Source organism: Triturus cristatus, chromosome 6 (assembly GCF_964204655.1).
Source record: "Triturus cristatus chromosome 6, aTriCri1.1, whole genome shotgun sequence".
NCBI classification, from domain to species: domain Eukaryota; kingdom Metazoa; phylum Chordata; class Amphibia; order Caudata; family Salamandridae; genus Triturus; species Triturus cristatus.
This window is the reverse complement of record NC_140589.1, coordinates 900704945-900729787: the sequence shown is the minus strand read 5'-3', so window position 1 is coordinate 900729787 and position 24843 is coordinate 900704945. Positions and strand designations below refer to the sequence as shown.

Below are 24843 nucleotides of genomic sequence, written 5' to 3'. Positions count from 1 at the left end.
TTTTTGTTTGTAAACATATTCTGAACTGAATTGCGTGTGACACGAGGTATTTTGCCATTATCATACCCGCAGAGAGCAGCGATCTGGTGGGTACACCTAAACCCACCCAAGACCTATCCATCGCGGGGCAAACCTCGCTATACCTAACTGCTTCCCTTGGGCTGGTGGCCTTTGGTCTCCAGTGACTTTACCTGTGAGATAAGCAGCAATGACCTGGACCACTTTAAGTCTCTTTGGATATGTGAGAGGTCAGCAGGGATTAAAGCAGATGTTATCCTATCCCTCCAATATCAGAGGGATTACTGGAACACTCACTCACACTGCACCGAAAGATAGAATGCAAGCTCCCATCACAACCCATACAGCGATATAACCAAACAAATCTACATCAGAAAGATTTTCTGTTACCAAAGGCAGAACTCTACGAAATAAAAAAAATTAACATAAATGGAAAAAAGAAATATTGCATCACATCAGACTAAAAATGTTCCATCCATCCTTCTGCATGATAGACACACATATTATTACATGTTTGTTAAATGAAAATAAATTAAGACCACTAGGGGTGTCGATGGCTACTTGAAAAGAACAGTTCATAATTAGCAGAAAAAAAATGTTTTTAATATTACGAGATCTCTATGTAACTACCATAACTCTTATTCAAGACGAGTTAATGACTTGACTAATGACTTTATAGCACTATTATGTATTCATTTTTACCAAACCATCCTGGAAGACCCGTATTTTTGACAGAATGATGACACTGAAGAAACCGAGAATCAGACCTACCAACTTGAAGAACAATCTCAGTGTGATGAGGGGGCGGGGCCTCGTGCCGAGAAGTACCTGTTAGACACTTTTGAATCCCACCCCACCCGTCCACAAGCCCTCTCCTCCCCCCCAAAAAAACAAGCATTTGCAATGCGATAGGTCTCGCATTTATGCGAGTTTAAGCTATTGGTATTGTAAATGACAATGTGTTTTATTTATGTTTTAAAAACCAAAACATAAATAAAAGGCATTGCCATTTACAATGCCAGTAGCTCAAACTAGGGTAAATGCGAGACCTATTGCATTGCAAATGCTTGTTGAAATAATATACAGTTTTGTTAACAAGATGCTGTACTCCTTTGTGTTAAGTCTTATTTGATCAGTCCTAAGCACGTTTCCCTCATCTTCATTGCTTGATTTTCCTCGTGACAAAGTGTCACTCATAGTTGTTAAAATGTCACTCATAATTAAACTTAAATTATGAAAATGTCACAAATAGCAATCTGAAACCTTGGCAGCTATGAATGACATTAGAAACTATCACAATCACAGAAAGAAAATTGATTACTAACGAAAATACTTAAAACATAGGAAAACTAAGGGGATGTGGCTTGGCGCCAGCCAAGATGGCAGCGAAAATCAGGCGCTCCGAACAGTGTTGCCAGATTGGGCTATTTCCCGCACAATTGGGCGACATTTTTCACAATTGTGCGGGAAAAACACATAGCTGGCGGGGGGCTACTTTTTGGGCTTATTTTCAACAGTTGTGCGCAATTTTTTCGCTGGGGCGGCGCCGACACTCAAGCAACTAAGCCAACCAGTGGTGAGCAGTGGCATTGTCAGCAGCCAATGAACGCAAAGCATGCTGCGTGGCTGAGACATCATTGGAGGAGGAGCATGCTACTTTCAATAGACGCTCTGCTGAAGGCAGCAGTGCGTGTGTGTCTGTGTGTGCAAGTGCAAGCGCACCTGCTGCTATTGCCAACTTGCCATTGGTTGCCAAACTTGTTGGACACAGTCTCTTTCGGTAAGCGTGCCGTCAATCTAGTAGCGCGCGAAAGTGCTACTAATGACGGCCCTGGAAACACTGGATGCCCGTCCCCCGCGCGCTTTATTTAAAAAAGTCACGCGCGAGCGCCCAGTGACGCGCGCTCGCCGCTCTCTTCATCGGAATCGGCGGTGCGTAGGGCCTGATTCCTCGCAGTTTACGGGCAGCTATGTGCAGAACGAAGAGACCGACCAGCTGTCCTGTTCTCCAGCCTCAGTGAGTACCTGTCAAGCTGGAGGTTAGGTGGGGTGAGGGACTTTCAGAGAATATTAGAACAGTTTAGGTGTGGTCAGGGACTTCCAGGGTTTGTTACACCGCGGTTCGCGGGACGGACAACCCTCCCCCTCCCATCTCTTCCCCAGACCGTGCTCTGCTCTCGGAGGGCGTGGGGTTTGAAGCAATCAGTAGCTTGTGGTTGAAACACTTTGTTTGGTTATATCAAACTGCTTGAAAGTTCAGATGGTTAGGTGTACAAGTAAGGCACATCACTTTCTACTCAAATTGGAGTGTAACGCATTTTGCAAAAGTAAAACAAAAAATACACAGAAGGTGACATATTGTAATTTAGCAGCCTATGCTGGGCAGTACGGAAATCAAGTTAAGGTCATGGTCCCAGACAACTGGCCGTGAGCCGGTAGGGAATTAGTGAGAGGGTTTCTTATGCCACCGCACAAATAGGCTCCGGGGAGTAGGCTTAGAAGCGTTAGGAGTCAGTAGGATCAGGTGATTTGCCCCAGTTTCATTTTCTTTTCATAGCTTGTCCTTGCTTAAATGAGTGTCATTTCTTCTGTTTATCTGTTTATATGAACTTAATTTCTAGATTTTGCTCACAAAAAAGTGTCACTCTTAGTGTCATACATTTAACAGTTGAATGTCATTCATAAGTACTCTGAAACCTTGAAAATGTCACACATACGCACTCTTAAAACGTGGCAACTACGCAGTCTGTTTTCATGTTGAATACTGCCCTTCCATTTCTGGTGCTTTGCAATAGCTTTAAGATCTTCGTAGAGTTTCTCGTTGCTGAAATGGCTGTAATTTGTTATATATGTTTCCCTCATCTTCGTTGCTTGATTTTTGCTTGCGAGAAAGTGTCACTCATAGTCGTTGAATGTCACTCATAATTACACTGAAATTATGAAAATATCACACATAAGCAATCTGAAACCTTGGCAGCTATGCACTGTGTCACTTTTCTCTCGGGTCTCAGAATGTCAGACCTGGCCTGGTGGTGCAGCCCTGTGCTGTTGTGGCCGTCGACTCGTGGGGCCTGGCCGCAGCATGTAGAAGCAAGCACAAATTGAAGTAAGTTAATTTATAGTAAGAGTAGGAATGAGTGCTATATGATAAGTAAAGCACTCTGAATCAGATGTTCTGTATAGACTTGTTATGTTTTATGTGAACATTTGCTGTTGTAAAGTGTTCTGATAACTTTGGATCTAGCTATTGCTATATAATAATCTCAAACAAATAAGTGAAGGTTGCTGTGCTACTGTCTATGTGTTACCTGTTGTGTGTGAGGGAAGCGCACACTGCTGCTGCCGCCACATCCTCTCCCATAGGTGGTACTATTATTCAATTTAGGCAGAAGACTGCACATTTAGGAATCTAAAAAGTGTACTATTTTACGTAATCACCTCTTAAAGTACCCCCCAAACAAAATACAAGTTAAAGGAGTAACATGGGTTTGTCTCTGAATCTCCGTCTTATTTGTTTCCAAATGTTGACAAATATGCTGTGGATGAAATAGAAGTGGAGGTTGTCAGACTCCATTTGGGAAGGAGGGAGGGGGCTTGAGGGCTATGGGGTAAACGGGGGCTACTAGCATTACCTTTGGGAGTTGCTTAAAATACAAATTAGAGGGAGCAGTAATTAGCACATAATACTATTTCTGGTTTTCTCAATCTCTGAGTTTTCTTCTATTGTAGCTTTAGCAGTGCCTGTTACACGTTGCAATGTCACAGTGGTGACGGGTCATGAAAATGAGTAGCATTAACACAGGTGCCCAGTTAACCCTCTTCCACTATCTGTATATTGAATAGAATTTAGATTCATCCTTTAAGTGGTTTCTGATGACTATTTCTGCATAATTTGAGAGTTGCGAGTTTGGGCTGGTTTTTGGGCTGAAACTGGTCTGGTTGGGCTTATTTTGGGCTTATATTTGAGCGGCTTTGGACTTGGGATGGGTCTAAAAATCAGGCAACACTGGCTCCGAAGCGGCTTCCTCCAGCATCCGAAATATCCAGCAAGCAAACGTACAGCATTGCAAAGGAGGAGTAACGAGTCCAGTGCTACTCGAGAACAGAAATCCTTGGGCAGATTAACGCCCCTGCCACGAGTAAGGAACGGAGGCCAAGGGCGTGGGCGGGAAATTGTGACAAGGCTGTGGCTCATGGGAAGAGTCGGTAGTGCAGAGGAGAAACCTGGTGAAGGGGCCCCCGCATCTAGATAGCGGGCCTAAAAGCAAGCTGACGTGGGGGGAAAGTAGATGGAAGACTGGCGGGAGTCAGGACCCCCTCGATGAACTGAACCCAAACCACCTAATCCAGGCTGGGCTGGGGAGGTGGTGGGGCCTCTCGCATTGGTGATAGTAGCAGGCCGCCCAAACACGGCAAGATATCCTGGGTGGGAGTGCTGCCTGCCACAAGGGAAGGGAGGGATAAAGAATCTGCAAACTGGACAGGACCCACACGCAGCAGAGGCAATGGACCCCCCTTATCAACACAGGAGGTGGCCAAGGCAGAAAGTGCATCAATTGCCACACATACGACATCGAAGACCAATCATGAGGCTAACCAGCAGTCGAAAATAGCTCACAACACAATTGTGAGTCCTGGGTCTTGGGGGAGCTTCCTGAGGAATAAAAGAGGCTGACCGAGGAGGGTCCCTATCTATCTCCTATCACAGGCTTCTAAGAAGTGCACAGAGACTGGGGCAATAGTGAAGGCACAATCATTGCACATTTCCCGGAGGAGAGCACAGAGGTCACAGTAAGAGTATACGAGGGACCATTGTCATTCGAATATGCGCCAACAGGCCGCACCGGCTTTGGTCTCAGGGGGTGCTAAAGGAAGGACTGAGGCGCCCCGTAATGGGTTGAGAGTGAACACGGAGGGGAAGCCACAGGGAGTAAGAGAGCTGCTATAGTGCACGACCTAGGAGGCCACGCAGCAAACCAAAAGGGGCTCCCCCAGTACAACACAACAAGCTGGATAAATACACGATCCTGTGACAGTCGGCACAGGAAGATAGAGCAAGTGGCGAAAAGGAGAGAGCAACGGAGCCATCACTTGGAGCGGTAATGGCAGCCATCCAAATACTAGGCATGACCCTAGAGACTAAGATAGACAAAGTCACTATAGAAATTAACCTGATACGAGCTGACATACATAAAATCTCTGAGAGAGTCACTACAGCTGAAACAAATATCACGGAACTCCTGTCCACCACACGTAAACTGACCCAACAACATAAACAAATTGCTGTGAAACTGGAATATCAGGGAAGGGTCCGCAGGAATATTGTAAGAGAGGTAGGGGTTCCAGAAGGGGCGGGGGTCCAAGTGTGGACCTCTTCTTAGAAGACATCATACGAAAACCATCTAAAACCCAAAAGATTATAGAAGTTCATCTTATTAATAGAAAGAGCGCACAGACCCCCGGTCCCCCCACCAAAACCTGGGGCGCCACCCAGAACAATCATAGCCGGGATCCAGAACTATAGGGATCGAGATGCTATCCTGCATGCTGCACAGGCGCAGGGATATCTCCCTTGTGAAAATACTGTCCTGAGATTGTTCCCGAACTTCACCCTAATGGTGCAGCAACAACGACGCACTTTGACGTAGTAAAAAAACCCTCAGAGAGGAGGGCCTTAAATACATGATATTCTTTCCCGCAAAGCTCTGAGTGATAGACAATTGCAGGTCATGATACTTCATGGTGCCCTCAGAGGTACAAGACGGGCAGGAGGGAGGGCGAGTCAAAAAACAAAACCAACACCCAGGAAGAGAGAGGCACGGAGATCGAAGCCAGAATCCGGGATCCCCCAGTGGGCAAAGAGACTAAGAGAACGGCGAGAAGTGGTCCAGAGGCTCACGATCTGTGAGTCCAACAGTAGGAATGAGGAAGACAGTAAAGTAGGGTGGACGCTAAGGACCCCGAAATGAAAACTGCAGATTGGCGACCGTCCAGGAAGGTAACTGGTGTACTGGGTACCGTGAACAGCAGTACAGACTCTTTGTACCCAACGAATATGTAAGTCATGCTGTCACACAGTGGCACAGAACTTGAGCACGCATTACATACAAAACTGGAGGACAAAGGGCAGGGATGGGTCGCTAAGGTGTCAAGGGAGAAAGCATCAACCGGCCCCATCACAAGTTGCTTGTTCACTGAGCAACAGGTGCTCTGCAAATTGGGGATGTGGGTAATTTTAGACCTACGGTGCAGGGTAGCAGGGAGGGGGGATTCAGGACGGGGTTTATGTTACACAGTTTTCTGGTTTACATGCTTCATAAATGATCCAATTATATCATGGGACGGTTTGCAGGGCCGCCATTAAGTAGGGGAGGTGGGAGAGAGAAGAGGCTGGGAGGCGGGAGCGGGGAAATTCCGGGGGGAATTCCCAGGGGGAATTCTGGGTGGGAGGGGCAGCAGCGGCGAAAGGAACAGCAGGCACGAGAAAATAAAAACTGTGGTGGAATTAGAGCGAGACACAGATAGGCACAATAACAGTGGCACAACAGGGAAAAATTGAGAAAAAAAAAAGGCTGAGAAAGGTTATGGTGGTTGCAGGCAGTCTGGTCCCAGTTGGAGCTGGCAGCAGGCGCAGGAGGGGGCAGCAGCCTCGAACCTCCCAAGGAGGAGGTCAGGGTCTGGAGGCAAGAGATGGCACATCAGAGCTGCGGGGAGAGAGTGGACCTAGGCCGATGTATTGGAAATGTATTAGAAATATTGTAAATATGGAAATATGTATTGGTAATACATCACTTGGAAATAGGTTTTATTTCCAACCAACTTTACTAATTGAAATTCAGACTCCATTGTTAGTGTACAAATTGGGTAAGCTGCACCTAATAACTTGACCAAAGGAAGATTACCATACCTATTCCAGTATTGTCATCTCTTTTTACATCTGAGGATAGCCAAGACCTTTTAGTCAGTCCTCTTTCTCCATTTCAGTGCCAGGAACTACTGAGACAATATGTACTTTCTGATTAAAAATATATATGTATAGGGATTTGCTCTAAAGTGTATGACTTCTTTCCTACTGGATAGTAGCTTTTAAGTTGCACAACATCCACACATGTCTAAAAGCATGCCACTCTCACAAGGGGTCCCACAGGGCTAACTTCTGAGCCCAACTCTTTTTAATCTCTACATTCAACCACTAACGGAGATTGTGAAAAAACACAATATTACCATTGGGTCCTATGCGGACGACACGAAGCTTGTTGTCACTCTATCCCACAACTTAGAGCATACCGCTACCCAGTTATCTTCCTGTCCGAAGGACCTTGCTTACTGGATGTCAAGCAATTGCCTGAAGTTGAACAGCAGCAAAACGGAGGTTATGCTTGTAGGGAAATTCTTCTCCATTTGGTGCTCGGCATGGTGGCCCCAAATATTGGGTCCCACACCTATCCCAAAAGAGGAAGTTAAAAATCTGGGAATCTGGCTTGACACCAAACTCTCCTTCGAGACCCATACTAGGAAGGTCACAGGGAAATGTTTTGGGATCCTTAAAATGTTTTTTTTTAAACTCTGAATATTCTTCCCATTTCAGCCAGGAAAACCCTGGTCCACCCTCTTGTTACAGCACAGCTGGACTATGGAAATGTCCTCTACCTTGGAGCAACAAAAAAAAGTCTCCACAGGCTGCAATGCATTCAGAATGTGGCAGCCCGCCTAGTTCTCAATCTAGCGAAGAGAGCTTCCTTGGCGATAGCCCTTGATGCCCTGCATTGGCTGCCTGTTAATAAAAGAATTCTCTTTAAAGCCTTGTGTCTTTTCCACAGGACTCTGCAGAGTAAGGGACCCTGTTACTTACATGATCTTCTTATCCACTATAACCCGACACGTCACCTGAGATCAACGAGGGCTCACCTGCTCAAAGTTCCTAAAATTCAAAGAGCAGGAATGGGTGTGCGCTCATTTGGCTACTTGGCAGCCAAAAACTGGAACATTTTACCCCCTCCACTTCGAGCTAAGCCATCAGAAAACGCTTTTAGGAAAGGATTGAAAACTTAGCTCTTCCAGTTGTGAGTTTCTAATGATCTTATCCGCCCCTGCTGCACGGCCTTTTCTTCAGCATCTTTCACCCTCCTTATGTAGTAGCTCCTAGTGCCGGGACACACCAGTTGGTGTAACCAGGCGCTTTATAAATGATTTTTATTATTATTATATATATTTTGGTGTTTAGCTAATACTTTTAATTAATGTATCTATATTTTTTACATTGGCAGTTCTCCTGATACTGCTAACCTCCACTTATGCTTTGCTGTATGTGCGCTTCGTGTGCATAGTTAATTTTTTTAAAACAAATCTAAAATAGCCGGTCTTGCATGCAGATGTGAACATGCTTGAACATCCATCTTTTAATGTTTTTTTACAAACCAACGTTTACATTAAACTGAACTGTGTTAAACTAAGCACACATGCATGGCAGCCAATAATATTTTTTTAAACAAAGTAAAAATTTTAATAAGTGGCTGCACAAAAAGTGCATGCATCTTCATATATAGGCGACCATCTTTGAAATTTTTTAGAAAACTTTATTGCAAAAACGATTTCGAGTGGCTATGCATGAAGCAATAACCATATATGGAATTGTTTTTGTAAAAAAGTTTTCAGAAACCATTAGAAAATAAAACAATCATTGTTTAAGACAAACGATTGTCAGCCAATGCCAGACCCATTGGCTAGCTTTTGGAAATGATTGTTTATCTACATGATGTAAAAAATTAGAACCTGTTAGAGACACTATGCTGGAGAAGCAAAGGTTAAAGTACCTCTTATACTAATTCCGAAGTGTCCATATTTTGCAGAGGATCACTTTCAACTCTTAAAAGCTCCACATTTTGGAACAAATCTGTATGCCATGATTCTGTGTGTGTAAAAAAGTAAAATATATTTGCATTAGTAGCTGGTTATTTAATAATCCTTCTGCTATATGATGATGATTACATTATTAGAATAAGCCTTGTATTAACAGCCCATTATGATTTTCACCCTGCAGTAAATTTATAGAAAACATACAAAATGGAAAATAATAGTTATAGGAAAGTAACTTTTTTCTAGGACAACAATGTTAGTGCTTAAGAGCAAGGTATATACACTAGTTGTATTTTGTTTGTTTTGTTTTCAGTTTGGAGGTAATTGCTTCCTTTGTTTTTTTTCACCTTGTATGATCTAGATGGCGTTCCAACCCGAGACTCGTTCTGGAGGCTGTTCACACTACCAAAGATGGCATTTATGAGCCTTATTTTGACCTCAATGACCTCATGCTTTGGCTTTCTAGATCCCACTTTGTCAATTTTTGTCATAGAAAAGGTAAGCCACAATCTGCCTGCAACCCCATTTGCCCTTTTCCCTTGCCCTTGTCCCTTGTCTCTTCTGTACTCCAGAGACCATCTTGCTGTTTCTGGGGTTCATCCACCAGCCCAGCCGCTAGACCTCCCCAGAAGTCATAAGAATGACAGCTGTCCACTGTGAATCCCTACCTCTTGTAGTAGATGAGGCTGACCACCAACACTGAGTGTATCTGTGCTGAGTATCTGCTTCCTGACTTTTAGGGATTCAGGATAATTTGGAATTGGTCTTTTATGTATAATTGTAATCTGCTCAAATTGCAATGCTAGAATACACTAAGTAAGCTTGTTCAGGGACTCCTATCAGCTCCTCATCACCATCTCTGAGCATTCTTCTTGTCTCTGCATCTAAAAGAGACCAGTTAAATAAAGGTTGTACATAGGTGTACTACCTGTTCAGGCTTGTTAATGCACATTAACCATCAGCCTAAGATGCTGCCCAACCTGTTTATCATACAGGGTTTTGAGGTAGCCAAAGGGGTGCTGTCTGGTCCTAGGTATGGGGAAGAACCGCCATATTACACTGCACAATTTGTGAGATTGCATGATGTACTTGGGTCAACATTTAGGGATGCAGCAAAGATTTTCAAAAGTCCTTTGAAGGAAAGGTTAATGAATCCATTACTGACTGGTAATCATCATTACTCTGAATGTTAGACCTCCTTGTCTCAGTCCTAGCCAAAATTAGGAGTCCCATCCCCCTTACAGGTCAGTTTATAAAGTATATACCCCAAAAGACTAAAAGTCTCATTACTATGTCTATTGACATGCTCTAAGAAGACATCACCCAGCCTCCCCTCGTCCTGTTTGCTACAAGTGTACAATTATTCCCCATAAGGAGCAAAACACGGGGGGGTGGGATGAGGAGGACTAAAATTGGGGGTAATGAAGATCACCAGTAAGTAATGGATTCATTGCCTATCATTTGCCCTACTAATCCCAAACCCTACTAAAATGAGGATTCCACAAAAGAATACATTTGGTCTGAGAGAGGGCATAGAAACAGAACCATATTGTATTAATTGATACAATAATTACTTCATTGTTGACTTGAGCACCACTAAACCAACATTTTCTGCTGACATATGGTTTAAGTCCAATTAATAATGATTGACAAATGTTTGTGGTGATGCCTATGTTGCAGTCCTACATAACATATTTATTAAGGAAATGCTCCACCTGTTTCTGCCCATGTGGCTGAAATGGGTCTTGTAGATCTGTCTTGTACATTTTTTGGGGGATCTACACCCACTGTCTTTTATAGGATTGAGACCTTCCTACCCTTGTTGGCCAAGCCAAAGGACGCAAAGAGTAAATTGAAAACCGTTTAGGGCTTAAGTCCATACTATTGAATTTATTTCCCTCAATCGTCTTGCTGAAGTTATGGCCACCCAAAAAAACCATTTTAGATGAAAGCCATGAAAATGCTTCTGACTTTAAAGGTTCTAAGGGGGCTTTTTGTAAAATTCAAAACAACAGACAGATCTCAAGTTGGCAGTGGGATCAGTGCTACCGCGCTTTGAAACCTGAAGCTTCTAAGGACTCTAATCACCACAGGGGATATAGTTCCCAAATCACTTTTAGGTGATCGAAAATACTTTATGGCTGCCCATTGAGCTGATTAAGTTGCTGGAGCTAGCCCCTTAAGAAAACCATCTCCTAAACAATTGAGAATCATAAATGTATCAGTGGGATCATGTGTAGAAAGAATAGTTAAATACCAACAGCGGAACGCTATCCAGTGCTTATTACAGGAAGCTAAGCTAGATGGTTTTCTTGAAGACTAAATCCCCAAAGCCACTTGCACTGAGCATCCCATATGCTCTAATCAGTTTCCAAGCATTGAAGGCAAGGTGCCTCAGAGACTACAATGACAGGTTGGGAGAAGGTACAGGTGATGGAGAGAGGGGAAGATGAAAAGGATCTGTGACTGACATTTGAAGAATTCAAGAAAACCAAGGGCTTCTCTGCCAAAATAAGGCTATGATAATCATCATCTGTCTCTCCTCCTGAATCTCTGCAGCACCCACCAAAGGGGGAAATTGGAGGAAACCAATAAAGTGTCAACCGAAGCCACAGTTCTGATCGCTGGAGTCCAGAAGCGGGCACAGATCTGTTTGAAATGTATGTGAGAAAAATGATAATTCACTGAGGGTGGAACGTTCAAACTCAAAGCATCTGCCTAATAATTCAGTACATTTGAATGTAAACTGCTTTGATAGCGACTAGATGCAGTTCTGCTCGTGAGAAGATCTCTGTCACTAACTGGTTGAGATGCTTGCTCTTTGTCCCGCCTTGCTTGTTTACGTAGCATCTAGCCACAAGGTTGTCAGTCTTCACCAGAAGATTCACTCCTTCAAACTGATATTGTAAAGCCTGTATTGCTTTCCAAATGGCTGTTAACTTCCTGCAGTTGGAAGAATGAGTCATCTCCTTGATTGACCATTGGCCCCCTCTGTCCCTGACGCTGAAACATTGCTCCCCAACCCATTAGGCTGGCATCCATTATCAGGAGTACTGACATAGGTAAGTGAACTGGAACCCCTTTCAATAGATTGTCCCCCCTGTAACCACCATTGAAGGATGTGAACATTATGATATGTGATCCGAACCAATGCTTTGAAATCCTGGGATGACTGATCTCAGTGTGTTAGGAGGTGATGTTCAAGAGGTTTTGAATAAAACCAGGCCCATGGATCCACTGTAGTGCAGGTTCCATAAGCCTAAGTATTTTAAGTGAAGTTCTTGCTGGAGCAGTCTGGGATGACAGAATTCTATGTAGTTTCATCTGTAAATTATAATCCCTTTGTCATGGAAGAAAAACCTGACCTAGCTGAGTGTCGAACATGGCTTCTACAAGGGTAACACGTTGGGTTCGAGACATATTGGACTTGGCTGTATTGATGATTCATCCCAGTTTCTGCAGTGAGCTGCACACTGTCTGCACATCCTGTTGAGCCTTAGAGAGGGAAAAAGCACACAAAAGCCAAATCAAGATGTGGAAGCACACATATTCTCCTAATTTGTATCTCTGCCACTACTTGTGAAAGTACCTTTGAGAATATTAGTGACCATGTGGCAAGACCGAAAGTGAGTGTTTGAAACTGATAATGATTGTTGCTCACAGTAAATCTCAAATATTTCCGACTGTTCACATGAATTGGGACATTTAAGTAGGCTTCCCTTAAGTCCAGATTTGCCTGGAAGTCATGTGAAGAGAGTAGAGGGATAATCATTTGAAGAGTCACCATTCTAAAGGTCTCTGTTTTGAGAAACTTGTTTAGACCTTTGAGATCGAGAACTGGTCTGATGTTGCCATCCTCCTTCAGAACTAAGAACAGGATTGAGTATAAGCTGAGGAAATTCTGACACTGAGAAGCTTCCATTATTGCCCCTTGTGACAAATGATCCTGAATACCCTAAAACATAGATTGTCTTCTTCATTCTTCTCCTGGTAACAGGGTACATCTGAACGGTGGGATTGGAGGAGTGTCTTTGAATTGGATCTGATAACCATCTTTGATTTTGATAATGGGAAGAACACATTTGTCCCTGATCAACTGCGAGCTTTGAGGAAAACATTTTTGGGGGGTCGACCTTTATATAGTCATTTGGACTGGTCTTGTGATTAGGAAGATTGTGGCTGAATTTTACTTGCAAACATGGCCCCCCAGCCACAAAAGGGATGCTTACTTTCCATTTGGCTCTGAAACATTTACTTATGCAAAAAATACTTTTTTGTTGAGCAAAAACTTAAAGGGTCTAATTATCTTTTGTTCAGCCCCTGCTTTTTTGCATCATCTTGGTAAGTTCTTCCCCAAATAGCTTTGCACCAGGAAAGGGCAATTTCTGTATTAGCATCATCTGGTGAAGCTCCAGTTTCCATGGTCTCATTCATAAATGCCTTCAACCCTGAATGGCTGCAACTGTCGATGTAGATGCTGCCCATGGGGAGCCGAATTAAACATCTGATAAAATTTGAGCACCAAGTTCCATATTTGCCAGAATAGGAATGTGGTCTTTTCCTCCCTGAAAACAGTCATAGAGCAATTTGTAAGTCCTTAACAAGAACATGTGTAGCATAGGTACCAGCTCACAAAGAAAACTTTGAAGCAGCATATGTTATTTTCAAGGATGCTTCTACTTTTTGTCAACCCCTTCCGACACCGTAGCATTCTCAGAGGATAAAGAGGATGTAGAGGTGATTGAAGAGAGAATTGTATTTACTTTTGGAATTGAAGGAAATTCCTGCTCAAACTTCTCAGTAGGATACCAATATGGGACCTCTTAATGTAAAGTGAGGAATAGACACCTTATTGATGTCTTTCCACACTTTTGTTATCAAGTCCTCAATGACATGTTGCAAGGGAAAAGAATCAAGAGGTGCTGCACTATACTGCACATAAAATCCATCCTCTTTTGGTGAGAGTTGTTCGAACCCTAAAACCTCTCTGATATGAACCAGATATTTCTGGAGATCTGATCCAAAGGCATATCTTCCCTTTGGCCATGAATCTGGCTCCTCTTCTGTTTCTGCTGTAACCCTTTATGCCTGGGGTTCACTGAGGGCAGTGTCCATGGCTTGATCAGTTAGGTCCTCGAGATCCGTTCAAGAGATCTGAAGGAGTTCCTACTCTTGCTGAGGTTCAAAATTCTGCTGCTGAGGAAGCGCCTTGAAAAGCTCCATTTTGTCTGCAAGCAGTGTACAGACGTGCTACTGCAGAAATGTGAACCGCTGAAATAGTAGGTGTCCTAGCGCAAGATTCTGACTACATACAAAGCCATCTGCTGTCCATGGCCTCGGGCTCTAGCAGGCATTGGTGGGAGCACACTGATAGTTAGCACTATATGTAGGAAATGCTCCCCACCCAATCTCTGCATGTGGGCTTTTGAGCATGCTATGGAGCGCAGCTGCAGGAAGCCCCCTGCTCTGCAGGAAAGCTCAACTAAAAAATACAGCACACAGTCTGCTCCCAGTGCTAGAAATACTTCCTGCAACAGCTCTGTTTGAGAATGGGGAGCAAGCTATGGAGCAGGGTTGGAACAAAGCCACCTGCACTGCGGGGCAGCTAAATAACAAAGGCAACATTCAGCCTCTGCCAGGCACAAAAAAAGCTTACTGAACCAGCTCTGTATTGGAACCCAGACCGCGCTATGGAGCCAAAACGTCACCAAACCACTTACACTGCAAAAACGGCACAATAAGGTGGACCAGCATGATTTGGTTCCACCCTTTTACGTTTTGACTATGCCATATATGTATATATATATATATATATATATATATATATCACCAGAAACTGCCCAGCAGATGAGGCCGCAGCACACAGCAAGTGAAGGAACATCCTTTATTTCGTGCAAACAAACAGCTTACGATTCAGTGTTTAATTCTTCTGGCCTGACGCGTTTCAAAGGGTGTCTCCCTTCTCTTCAGAGGCCGCTTTGTGCAAAAGGATTCCGTGCTGCCACAAGTTCCCTGCATGCTTTAACGTATTCTTGATTGGCACCAGGTGTGCCTCTTTCACTCCTTTCAAAACCATGCATGCTGGTCCTTGTGGTCAAATAGTGCAAGTTTAAACCCTCCAGTGCTGGGCAGTTTCTGGTGATATATATATATATATATATTCACTGAAAAAACCATAGGTTTCACACACGTTATAGTTAGGAATTAGCATTTAAAAAACCTTGCTAATTCACTGAAAAAACCATAGGTTTCACACATGTTATAGTTAGCTGGACATTTTACTGATAAAAAACCAATGAAATTCCCCCGTTATAGTTACTGTAGGCAACTATAACTCACGCGACCGCAATCCTCTGCTGATGCTAATACTGTATTTAGACACTTATTTGCCCATGTCTTCTTCCATTAAATTTTAGCTATACATATATTACAAATATTTTTTTTTCATAAAGACACATATGTCATCAGCAGAGGATTACGGTCGCGTGAGTTATAGTTGCCTACAGTAACTATAACGGGGGAATTTCATTGGTTTTTTATCAGTAAAATGTCCAGCTAACTATAACATGTGTGAAACCTATGGTTTTTTCAGTGAATTAGCAAGGTTTTTTAAATGCTAATTCCTAACTATAACGTGTGTGAAACCTATGGTTTTTTCAGTGAATTTGTACGGTTTTTTAAATGCTAATTTATTTATGTATTATTTTTTATATATTTATTTTACAATAAACTACGTATTAAAAATTATTATTATTTTTTTTTTTGGTTTTCACCCTGCGAATTATTTTTTTTTTTTTGCAAAAAAAAAAATTTTTTTTTTGTGTTTTTCAGGGTGCGCGCACTGTGCGCGCACCCCCGCGATTTTTAAAAAAAAAAAATTTTTTTTTTTGCCTTCGGGGTCCTTCAGGGACCCCCTGACAAAGGCTAGGGGGTCAGGAACTCTCTACCCTGCCCCCTTTTCACGTTCGCCACCTTCCTTTTTCACTCTCGCACTGAAAACAAACAAAATGGCGGCCGACACTTCCTGATTTCGACCGATTCGAACGTTGACTAACATGTAACCACCAATCAGAATTACGCTCGCGCACGTTAGGGTGCTCGCACGGTGCTCGCACGGTGCGCGCACCCTGCGCGCATATATATATATATATGCTTTTAAATGCTATTTTCTCCGGAAATACTGAACAGATTTACACCAGACCTACAAAAGGCACTTCCTTGACCTAGGGACTACCTCTCTGCCAAATTTTGAGTAATTCTGTTCAGCCGTTCGGGCTGTAGCTCGTTCTAAAGGTCCTATGGAAAAATGCATGGGAAAAACGCGTTTTGGGACCCCCCTTTTATCTCAGCCCCCGCTTGACGGATCCCCCCGAGACTTTCAGGGTAGGAGCGGAGCGGAGCGCCCCACCTATTTTGAGAAATTCGCGAGGATTCGTCGACCGGCGCCAAAGTTATTCAAAATAGAATGTTGAGGTTTTCCTATGGAAACGTGGTCCTAACTATAACTACCTACTGGCGACCGCCAGTAGGTAATATATATATATATATATATATATATACATATATATACATGTGGTATCATATAATTGTGTGCTTTCATATCACTAACGTATAGTGGTGCACTTGACCAAGACACTGAAGGTGTATAATCTCAACATTTACATGAGTGGAAATACTCATGATTTCATACCGTGTCACTAAATTGCTGTTCCTATATATATTTGCGTTTGTATGGTTTGAATATCATTGTTAATTCTTAGATAATCATGTATTCATTTGAATAGTGTCCTGAATTTATTTGATAACTTTATATGTATCCATAACCATACATTTAAATGTGTACTGAAATGTTTAACCAAGTTAACTTGACCAAAGGACTTAAGCATTTGGACTCTGTTTAGTCTTCAATGTGAAAGTTTGCTTGGGGTTGCAATGTTTCTTTTTCTTGCAGCTGCGTTCATATGATTTTTTAGTTAGTGAAAGGCATGTTGTGTATGAGAGATAGTGAGGCTTGAGAGGAGTTCTTATGGCAAGAAGAAGAGGTGCTAATCAGCAAAGGAAGGACGACTTTCATGTTGTATCTGGAGGCTTAAGAAATCCAAAACGTTCTGATGGTCGGACCGAGTAGGGTAGTTTCGAGTAGAGATGCCAAATTTTACCGTGAGGAGGTGGAAAAGTATTGAGACACATGATGTGGGATTCTCAAATGTTCTGTGGAGTTTTAATTGGTGGTCACACTATAGCCTTAGGCAGATTCCTTAAGACTTTGAGTGGTACAGACCTATTGGCTATAATTCCATTGTGTGGCTTCTTGCTATGCAATACTTCAGATTTTTGACAACTGCTACAGAAATCTCTACAATGCTGAGGACTTTCTGCTTTATTGGATCTAATTAGGGTTTCCCCAGTCCTACTACTTAGTTCAGGCTAGGAAGTTTCGACTTACTCATGCATAGGCAAGAAGATTGCATATCATATACTGATCATCAAATCTTATTTCTTATTTTCTGCATTGCCATTAATATGGGCCACATGTACGTAGCTTTTCTGAGCTCTCAAACGGCCCGATTCAGGGAATCAGGACATTTGCAACTGCAAAAAAGTATTTCTCTATGTACAAACCTTATTTTGCGATTTGGTAACCTATTACCGAATCACAAAATAGGTTTGTGATTTGGTATGAGGAAGGGGTGTGTTTAGGACATCCATTCCTAATAGCAATTCACAGTTGTATGTAAGATTGTTTTACAACCAAAATGATGTCACAAAACTTTCGCTTTTTACCACCAAATACAATTTGGTGGCAACCCATTCACAAACCGGTCCCCAGTGGATCCCTTCTCCTTTGTGAATGCATATGAAAAAGTATTTAAAGGGCAACTCAAACGTTTCATTATTCTTTTTGAAATGTATCTAATTTTTCTTAAGCAAATGGACTGCATAAAAAAAACATTTGCTTTATTTAAAAGCAAACACAGACATGGTGGACTGCTGTCCTCAACAGGCCACCATCCCTGTGTTTTTAGCGAATCCCAATGGGTCGCAAATTGCGACCTACGTCGTGAATATTAATGAGGTAGGTCTATTTGCGACCCACTAGAAATCACAATTTTAAACTTTCATAAATGTGGCCCTGAATTTCTTGTATGCTTAATGGTACTGAGAATTAACTTTGTTATACGATTCGGACTACCAGTAGTGATTCTGTATTTTTACAATGTATTCTTGAGATTAGTGTACATTAGCTTTGACTCGAATTTGTAATAACCATAAACTTAACCTCATTTACTCACTTTTGGGTCCTCACTGTGCAGTCAAATGGACTTTTCTGTAAATTGAGTTTTGGATGATGTTAACTCCTCTTTATTACTCAGGCACCCAAAAAGGTCTATTGCAGGGAAAGCTGGATACAAAGCTCAGTGATCTGGTAGAGGGTAGCAAGGGGAGGATGGTTTGGTTCTGAGACAGGTGAGTTGGAATAGTTAATATCAGAATAGATAAGACTCCAGTACCAGCCCTGAAGCCCATCTTTCAGTTTGGACTATCAGCAGAGTTCCAGCAGTTCAAAACAGAGTTGTAACAGCAGAGGAGTGAGTATTAATAGGGTTGCACATTCTAAAGGCTCACACTTAGCTTGTGGTGTTTGTGGAGATTGTGTAATGTTTGGAAGAGAGGTTTTGAATGTTGTGTGAATGTGGTACTTAACGTGGAGAAGCTGAAGTTGATATCTGGTCCAACATGGCCTAAGATCCTGGGACGATATTAAAAAGTGTAGAAGACACTGTATTAGAATCGTCTGCAAAAGGTTTGTGGCGCCTGTTGTTAGACCTCATCGACAGCACAATTGAGATAGGGACAATTATTTTTGCGTGTGAAAGTGATGTGTGGTTAGTGTGGTGGACCATTTGCACAGGGCGAAACTGTACAAGTCGGGGTGATACCCTGCAGATTGAGGTTTCATTTGAGTGTGTATCTGAGTAGGTCAGAAAGTGGTATTCAGAACCATTTCCTGTATGAGTGAAAAGTGGAGTAGACAAAGCTATTTGTTCATATTGCTTTGTATTTGGTTGCATGCGGATTGCTGAGGAGAGTTTGTGAAACTGTAAAGGAGTTTGTCACAGTGTGCTGCACTGAAATTGGTTGGTTGTAAAATATCCACAAAGTGGTGCAGGAGAGAGCCGGCAAGGGATCCATAGAAAGTATAATCAGGTCATGACATGGTTGAAATCTAATGTATCGCCACAAGATATTGATTGGGTCAAAATTGACAGAACAACCCAGGAACCCAAGGAGATGATTCATGCATATTATGAGAGACTGTTGCAGGCATTTAAACAGTACAGTGCAATGGAGATGGTGGAGCCCTAAGATATGGGACATTTTTGCTCTCATTAATGTGGGTTTGGCATAGGGCAGTGAAGCAAGTCAGCTTGCTGCGCTGCCCTACACCAAAGTGTAAGGGCAGGAATGCACAGTATTTATGCAATAGAATGCATGTCTGTCCTATCCCACTGCAAAGGCGCTGTTTTGTCAAACTAGCACCAATGCATGCACCCTTGCGCAGTGGTGCAAAGGTGCCTGTGTTGTCAGCATGATTGTTTTTGTGCAGGAAGGGGCACCCTCCTGCACAGAAACAATCCTGAGAGGGGTTTTCCTCTTCCTATGTGTGCTGCAGAATGCAGCACACATAGAAAGGGAAATAAACTAGGAGAAATAAAGTTATTTCTCCTTGTTACGCCCCACCTCGGAAGGCGCAAGGTTTTGGTGCTACCCCAGGTTTACATGCTCTCGTAAATCTGAAAAGGGTTCAAAATCCATAGGTGTTTTGTGGGAAAACCCATAGAACACCTCCTGAGTGTTGAGTAGGGCAACACAGCGATTTGCGCTGCCTTGCCTTTCTCCCTATCTATGCGGCCATTCAAAGCCACGCAGACTCCAGTGGTATGGTAAGCACAGGACTCACGTCTGGGCATACCCTTCTCACTTACAGCGACAAATACAAAAAGAACAACTGATTGATAGAATGCTGAACAATGTCAAACATTCACCCCCAGTGAAGAGGTCTGGGCCTAAGTTCATTGGTTTTTTTTGCACACCGTGCCATCCCAGTTTACACCCAGCCATATGCAAAATAGACTTCAACTAGAGAGTCCCACTAAAAATGATGACAGAGCATCTGCTTCTTAAGGGTTCTGGTTATATCACTTGTTAGTAAAGGAAATTCTCCAATAAATTGCCAACAGAGATTGGCAAATCCAAGGAAACGTGAAATTTCTTTGTTGTTAGAAGAATTCAGCCAATCTAAAATAGAGGAAACCTATTGATGATCCATTAAAATTTGCACTGCTTTTTGAACAGACACCTTGATACTCTACTTCAGGCTGGTGAAACTCGCATTTTTCCAATTAACAAAATAACTGATTTTGGCAAAGTCTGTTTAGTAACTAGCTGACTTGTTCATGATGAAGAGGACCCTTAGAAAAATCCCAGATGTCATACAGGCAGATAACAACAAATTGTTTAAGCATGTAAGCAAAGGCATGATCAATAAAGCATTAATATATTGCTAAGGCTTTACTCAATGCAACTCAAAGGGCATTATTTGATATTCAGAATGTCCAAAAGGGGTCCTAAAGGCCGTTTTCCATTCATCCCCCTCTTTCATTCACAAAAGATTACATACGAAGGTCTAACTTGGGGAACATCTTTGTACACAAGACTGATTCAAGTATATCTTTAATTAGCAGTGAAGGACCTGTTGTTGACGTAATCTTATTTAAACTTCAGAAGGCAATACAGGACCTTAATTCATTAGACTTCCTTTTGGCAAAAAACATTGAGGCCCCAGCAGGGGAGGTGGATTGACTTATGAGAACATTTAGTAAATTCTCTTACAGATTTTGTCTCAGTACTTCATTTTCAGATTTATAGTGAGTAAATTATTCCAAAAGGAACCCTTTGGTTCTAATTGAATAGCACAGTCAAATTCACAATAAGGAGGCAAAAATAATCTTTGGGTTGCATAAAAGATCAACATATTCTTGATTTTAAACTGGAGCTCCCTGAACGAAATTGATAGTACTAGAGTCTGTCACAGGGCTTTTAGGCACCTCCTTCAAGGTCTCATTGTATAACAAGACATATTGTAACCTGGGAAGACAGGGAAAGAGTTCTGGCTTCCCAATTTATGTATGGTTTGTGACAAACCAACCATGGCACACCTAAGATCGCAGTATGAATTGGAGAAGCAATAAGATTGAAAGAAGCAATCTCATGTCTTTCAAATGTCACCTTCAAAGGAGCCATGATCTCCTTAATCAGTCCAGAAACCAGAGGTGTTCCAGTATCTCTTTAAAAAGTTGGAGTATATTATTTTCCTGAGCCAAGCCTTCATTCACGTATATACCATTGGCCCCACTACCCAGGAGTGCCAGGATATTCTCTGTTTTGCCATTAGGAAGTCCCAACTGCATCAGCAAAAGATTAAAGAGACACTTGTAACTCTCCAAACACACCAAAAAAGGGTTGTGAGATATTCCTATCCTTTCCCCTTTTAAAAGGGGCAGGATCAAGTGCTTCTTAGATGAAAAGAGCAGACGTGAAACAGGTGCTCCGGTGATCCACAGTGCAAATATAGCCCACGCTTTCCTGGATGCTCTCTTTCACTATTTGAAAGAGATCCATGGGCTATACCAATCTGCACTGGCTCTCTGTAAGGTGAAGCAGACAGTTCCTTAGAAGCAGCTTCAGCCTTTCGGTTGGGTAATCAGGCATTTCACAAGGTAACAGAGGATAGGATCCAAAATCTCTCGCCACAAGCGCTCATGCAGGCAGTTTTCAAATATCAACATGTGATCCATAAACGTGGAACTCAGGCTGAGTGAACCAGTTCATCTTTAAGCTCTTCTCTGAGACCAGTATGGAACAAGGTAACAAGGGCCTGTTCTATCCACTTGTTTCTGCTGCCAACTGGCGCAAACGGATTAAGTAGGTCAAGATATCCTGACTGACTTGTTGGATTTACAAAGAGCTTCCTCTGCAGAGAACTCAAGGTTTTGTCCTTCAAAGATTTGTCTAAATGTTGTTAGAGTGGTTGAATAATGTGACAGAAAAGATCTTCTGTGGCTACTGACCATGTCTCCCAAACTAACGCTGAACCAGAAAAGGCCTTAATTAGGTCACCCACTTTAGCTCTAGCTTGAAAAAAGTGAACAGGACTAAAGGCAAAAAAAATTGTCATGGAATCCAAAGGTCTCCAGAATAGTGTGGAGTCACCAAGGAAACAATGGGAACATCAGATGTTCTAACAGCAAGAGTGTGACGTAAAGGCTTGGTTTTCATAGCAAAGTTGTTGTAACTCTTGGGTCTGTTTCTTGACAGTCTGGACCAAAGCTTGGGCCTGATCGAACTACGCTGCTTGAGCTAAGTTTTGAGCTAGAGTCTAAGTATTTGCATCAGGACAAAGGTTTAGGTGTCACAATCTGTCATGAGCTGAACTCTGAGTGACTGTCTTAGTCTTCCAAAGCTATGGGCGAACTTTTTCAGTAGCCACAATGCTGGTGCCTTATGAAAGTGCCTATAATATATTGACATGTTTGCCACAGTTTATATTGATGATATTCAGAATTCTTTTCAAGAACTTTACATGATCATCTTCAATATATACAACTATTATTCAAGAAGCTAAGAGAAATCAGATGTAGTCTGAGGCCGAAAAGGGTTTTTCGTATAACTGCAGTCAAATTCCTAGGAATTATTTTTTTCAGTATGTATTAAGGTTTATATTAAGAAGATTCAGGCGATTCAGGATTGGCCAACACCCTAGTCTGTAAAGGATGCCTAAAACTTATTGGGCTTTATTTTTGATTTATTGAGGATTTCTCCAAGATTGCTGCACTCATTGTTTAACTGCTAAAAAAGATATGCCATTTTCTTTGAATTCTAAAGCTGAGCAAGCATTTATGGAGTTAAAATAGTGATTCACTTTTGACCCTGACTTAAGACTTTCAGATACAACCTGTTCTATTTTTGTGGAAGATGATACTCTGTATTTACCTATTGGAAGAGTACTGCATCCATTACCCTATTTTTCTAAGAAAAATAATTTTACAAAGTGTAATTATACAATAATCAAAAACATCTACTAGCTACCAAGTCAGCAAATGGAGGCAATATGAATTAATTAATCGTTTGTATTTCAGTTCATTGAAACCTTAACAAGCACACAGCCAGTCTATGCTGTACGAGATAAAACAGTTAAAAATTATATTTCCAAATACATGGACAACAATTTACAAACATAATTAAAAAAGTTAAAAACATCAAGCTCTGCTGAATAAAGATGTTGGTTAAAATGCTGGAGAGAAGGAGCAAAATGCAGCGGAACACGATGCCTTAAATTGGCAGGCACAAGTGTAGTTATCTCGGACCAAGTCAGATGACATGGTTATCATCATAATGTCTTACTGCGCTTTAAGATCATCCACCCCCAAGCAGTAAATTAAGTGCTTGATAAGAGGAGCAAATGTAGAACAGCTGCAGAATAGCAGCAGCAGACAATTCCTAAGTTTGGGAAAAACAAGTGAGATTCCCTCAAACCAGATTAGGTGCTGCAGTTACTATCATTATATGTTAGTCCACTTTGAAATCGAGATTGAGACTGAGAACAGTAAATAAGGTGCCTGATAGAAGGTGTGAGGTGCAAGGTAGCAGCAAAATTACAAAAAGAATAGCATCAGGCGAGGTTGTTAAAATGCAATGCAAAAAGCGCAAGTGTAAAAAAATAGTGAACAGGGTAAGAAGAGCAATGCCACAAAATTGGACAGGCATAGTGGAGAAAGTTTGTTAACTGTAACAGGGAAGGGCAGGTACACAAAATGTGGACGATAGTTTCCTTGCTCTGATTACACTTTTCTTCTTATTTCTAACTAAAGATTCCAGATCTGTTTTTAACAATGACCGAAATGTCTGGATTCTTGGATCGGCCTAGATGGCCCTTACTTCTAAAAAGATGAGATGGTCTCTTTTTTCTGAATATAATTTTATTTGATTTCAGCCAGAGCAACTGAATAAGAAGGCTGATTCTTTGTCAAGAGTTCTAGACACCGGTGATTCAATAAAAAATAATAAAGAGAATCCCTTATTTTCTGCAACTAAGTTTATCATGTTATCAACTCACATTAGTAAGTAAATTAAGAAAAAAAAAAGCAGAAAAGACCTCTGGAATCTTGTTGGGTCACTGTAGTTCAATAGTAGGTTGGACTTTTGGAGTCACTTCTAGGGTCCTGAGTTCAATGCAAGCAGGTCCAGTGTTCGTTCTTCAGACAATAGGGCAGTCCTTTTTTGGAATCTCCCCAGGTCCAGGAAGTTTCTGATTTCAGATCCTGTGGATGCCACTTTTATGCCTTTGCCATCCTGGGGTACTTCCATTGCTATCGCAGAAAGCAAAGGTGAGGCAGTCCCAGGAATGAGCTGTGTCTGCCAGTGACATGGTAGGCGTCTTCTGAAGTCAGGAAGTGGCTGAGTACAGCCCTCAGTCCATCCTGCTTGGGAGAGAAACACCCTTCCCCATGCCCAGAGCCCTTTTTCTGCTGTCTTTGAGGAATACACATTACACCACAAGAGAGCCATTACCAGTTAGGTGACCATGGACACTGGCAGAAAGGCACGTTTGCATTAGGCAGGAAAATTCTAACTTCTCAAATGCAGCATTTTCAACATAATAATTTAAGGCCCGACCATGGCTCTAGCTATTTCCAAACTGAAGTTATGCATTATAAGGTGTTATAATGTAAACCAGTGTTTTTTCTGTCAGAGAGCCAGCCTTACACGTGTGGAAAACGACTTGAGCATACATGTCCTACTTTTTAAATATTGAGCACCTTGCCGATGGGCCTCTTTGGACTACCCTGGGGTGACTTAAACGTATTAAAAGGGAAGGGTTAGGCCTGGCACAAGGTCTATTGTGCT

At 42.1% G+C, this 24843-nt stretch overlaps 1 protein-coding gene across 2 annotated transcripts in view; it reads left to right on the top strand.

The window, feature by feature from the left end:
• The window catches only part of LOC146820763 (MFS-type transporter SLC18B1-like), a 709940-nt gene that overhangs the window by 380100 nt on the left and 304997 nt on the right, over positions 1 to 24843 (top strand). For both annotated transcript variants that reach the window (XM_085611552.1, XM_085611553.1), the window contains one exon: positions 9236 to 9372. In XM_085611552.1, the coding sequence (XP_085467678.1) occupies positions 9236 to 9372 (137 nt within the window). The remainder of the gene's footprint in view (positions 1 to 9235; positions 9373 to 24843) is intronic.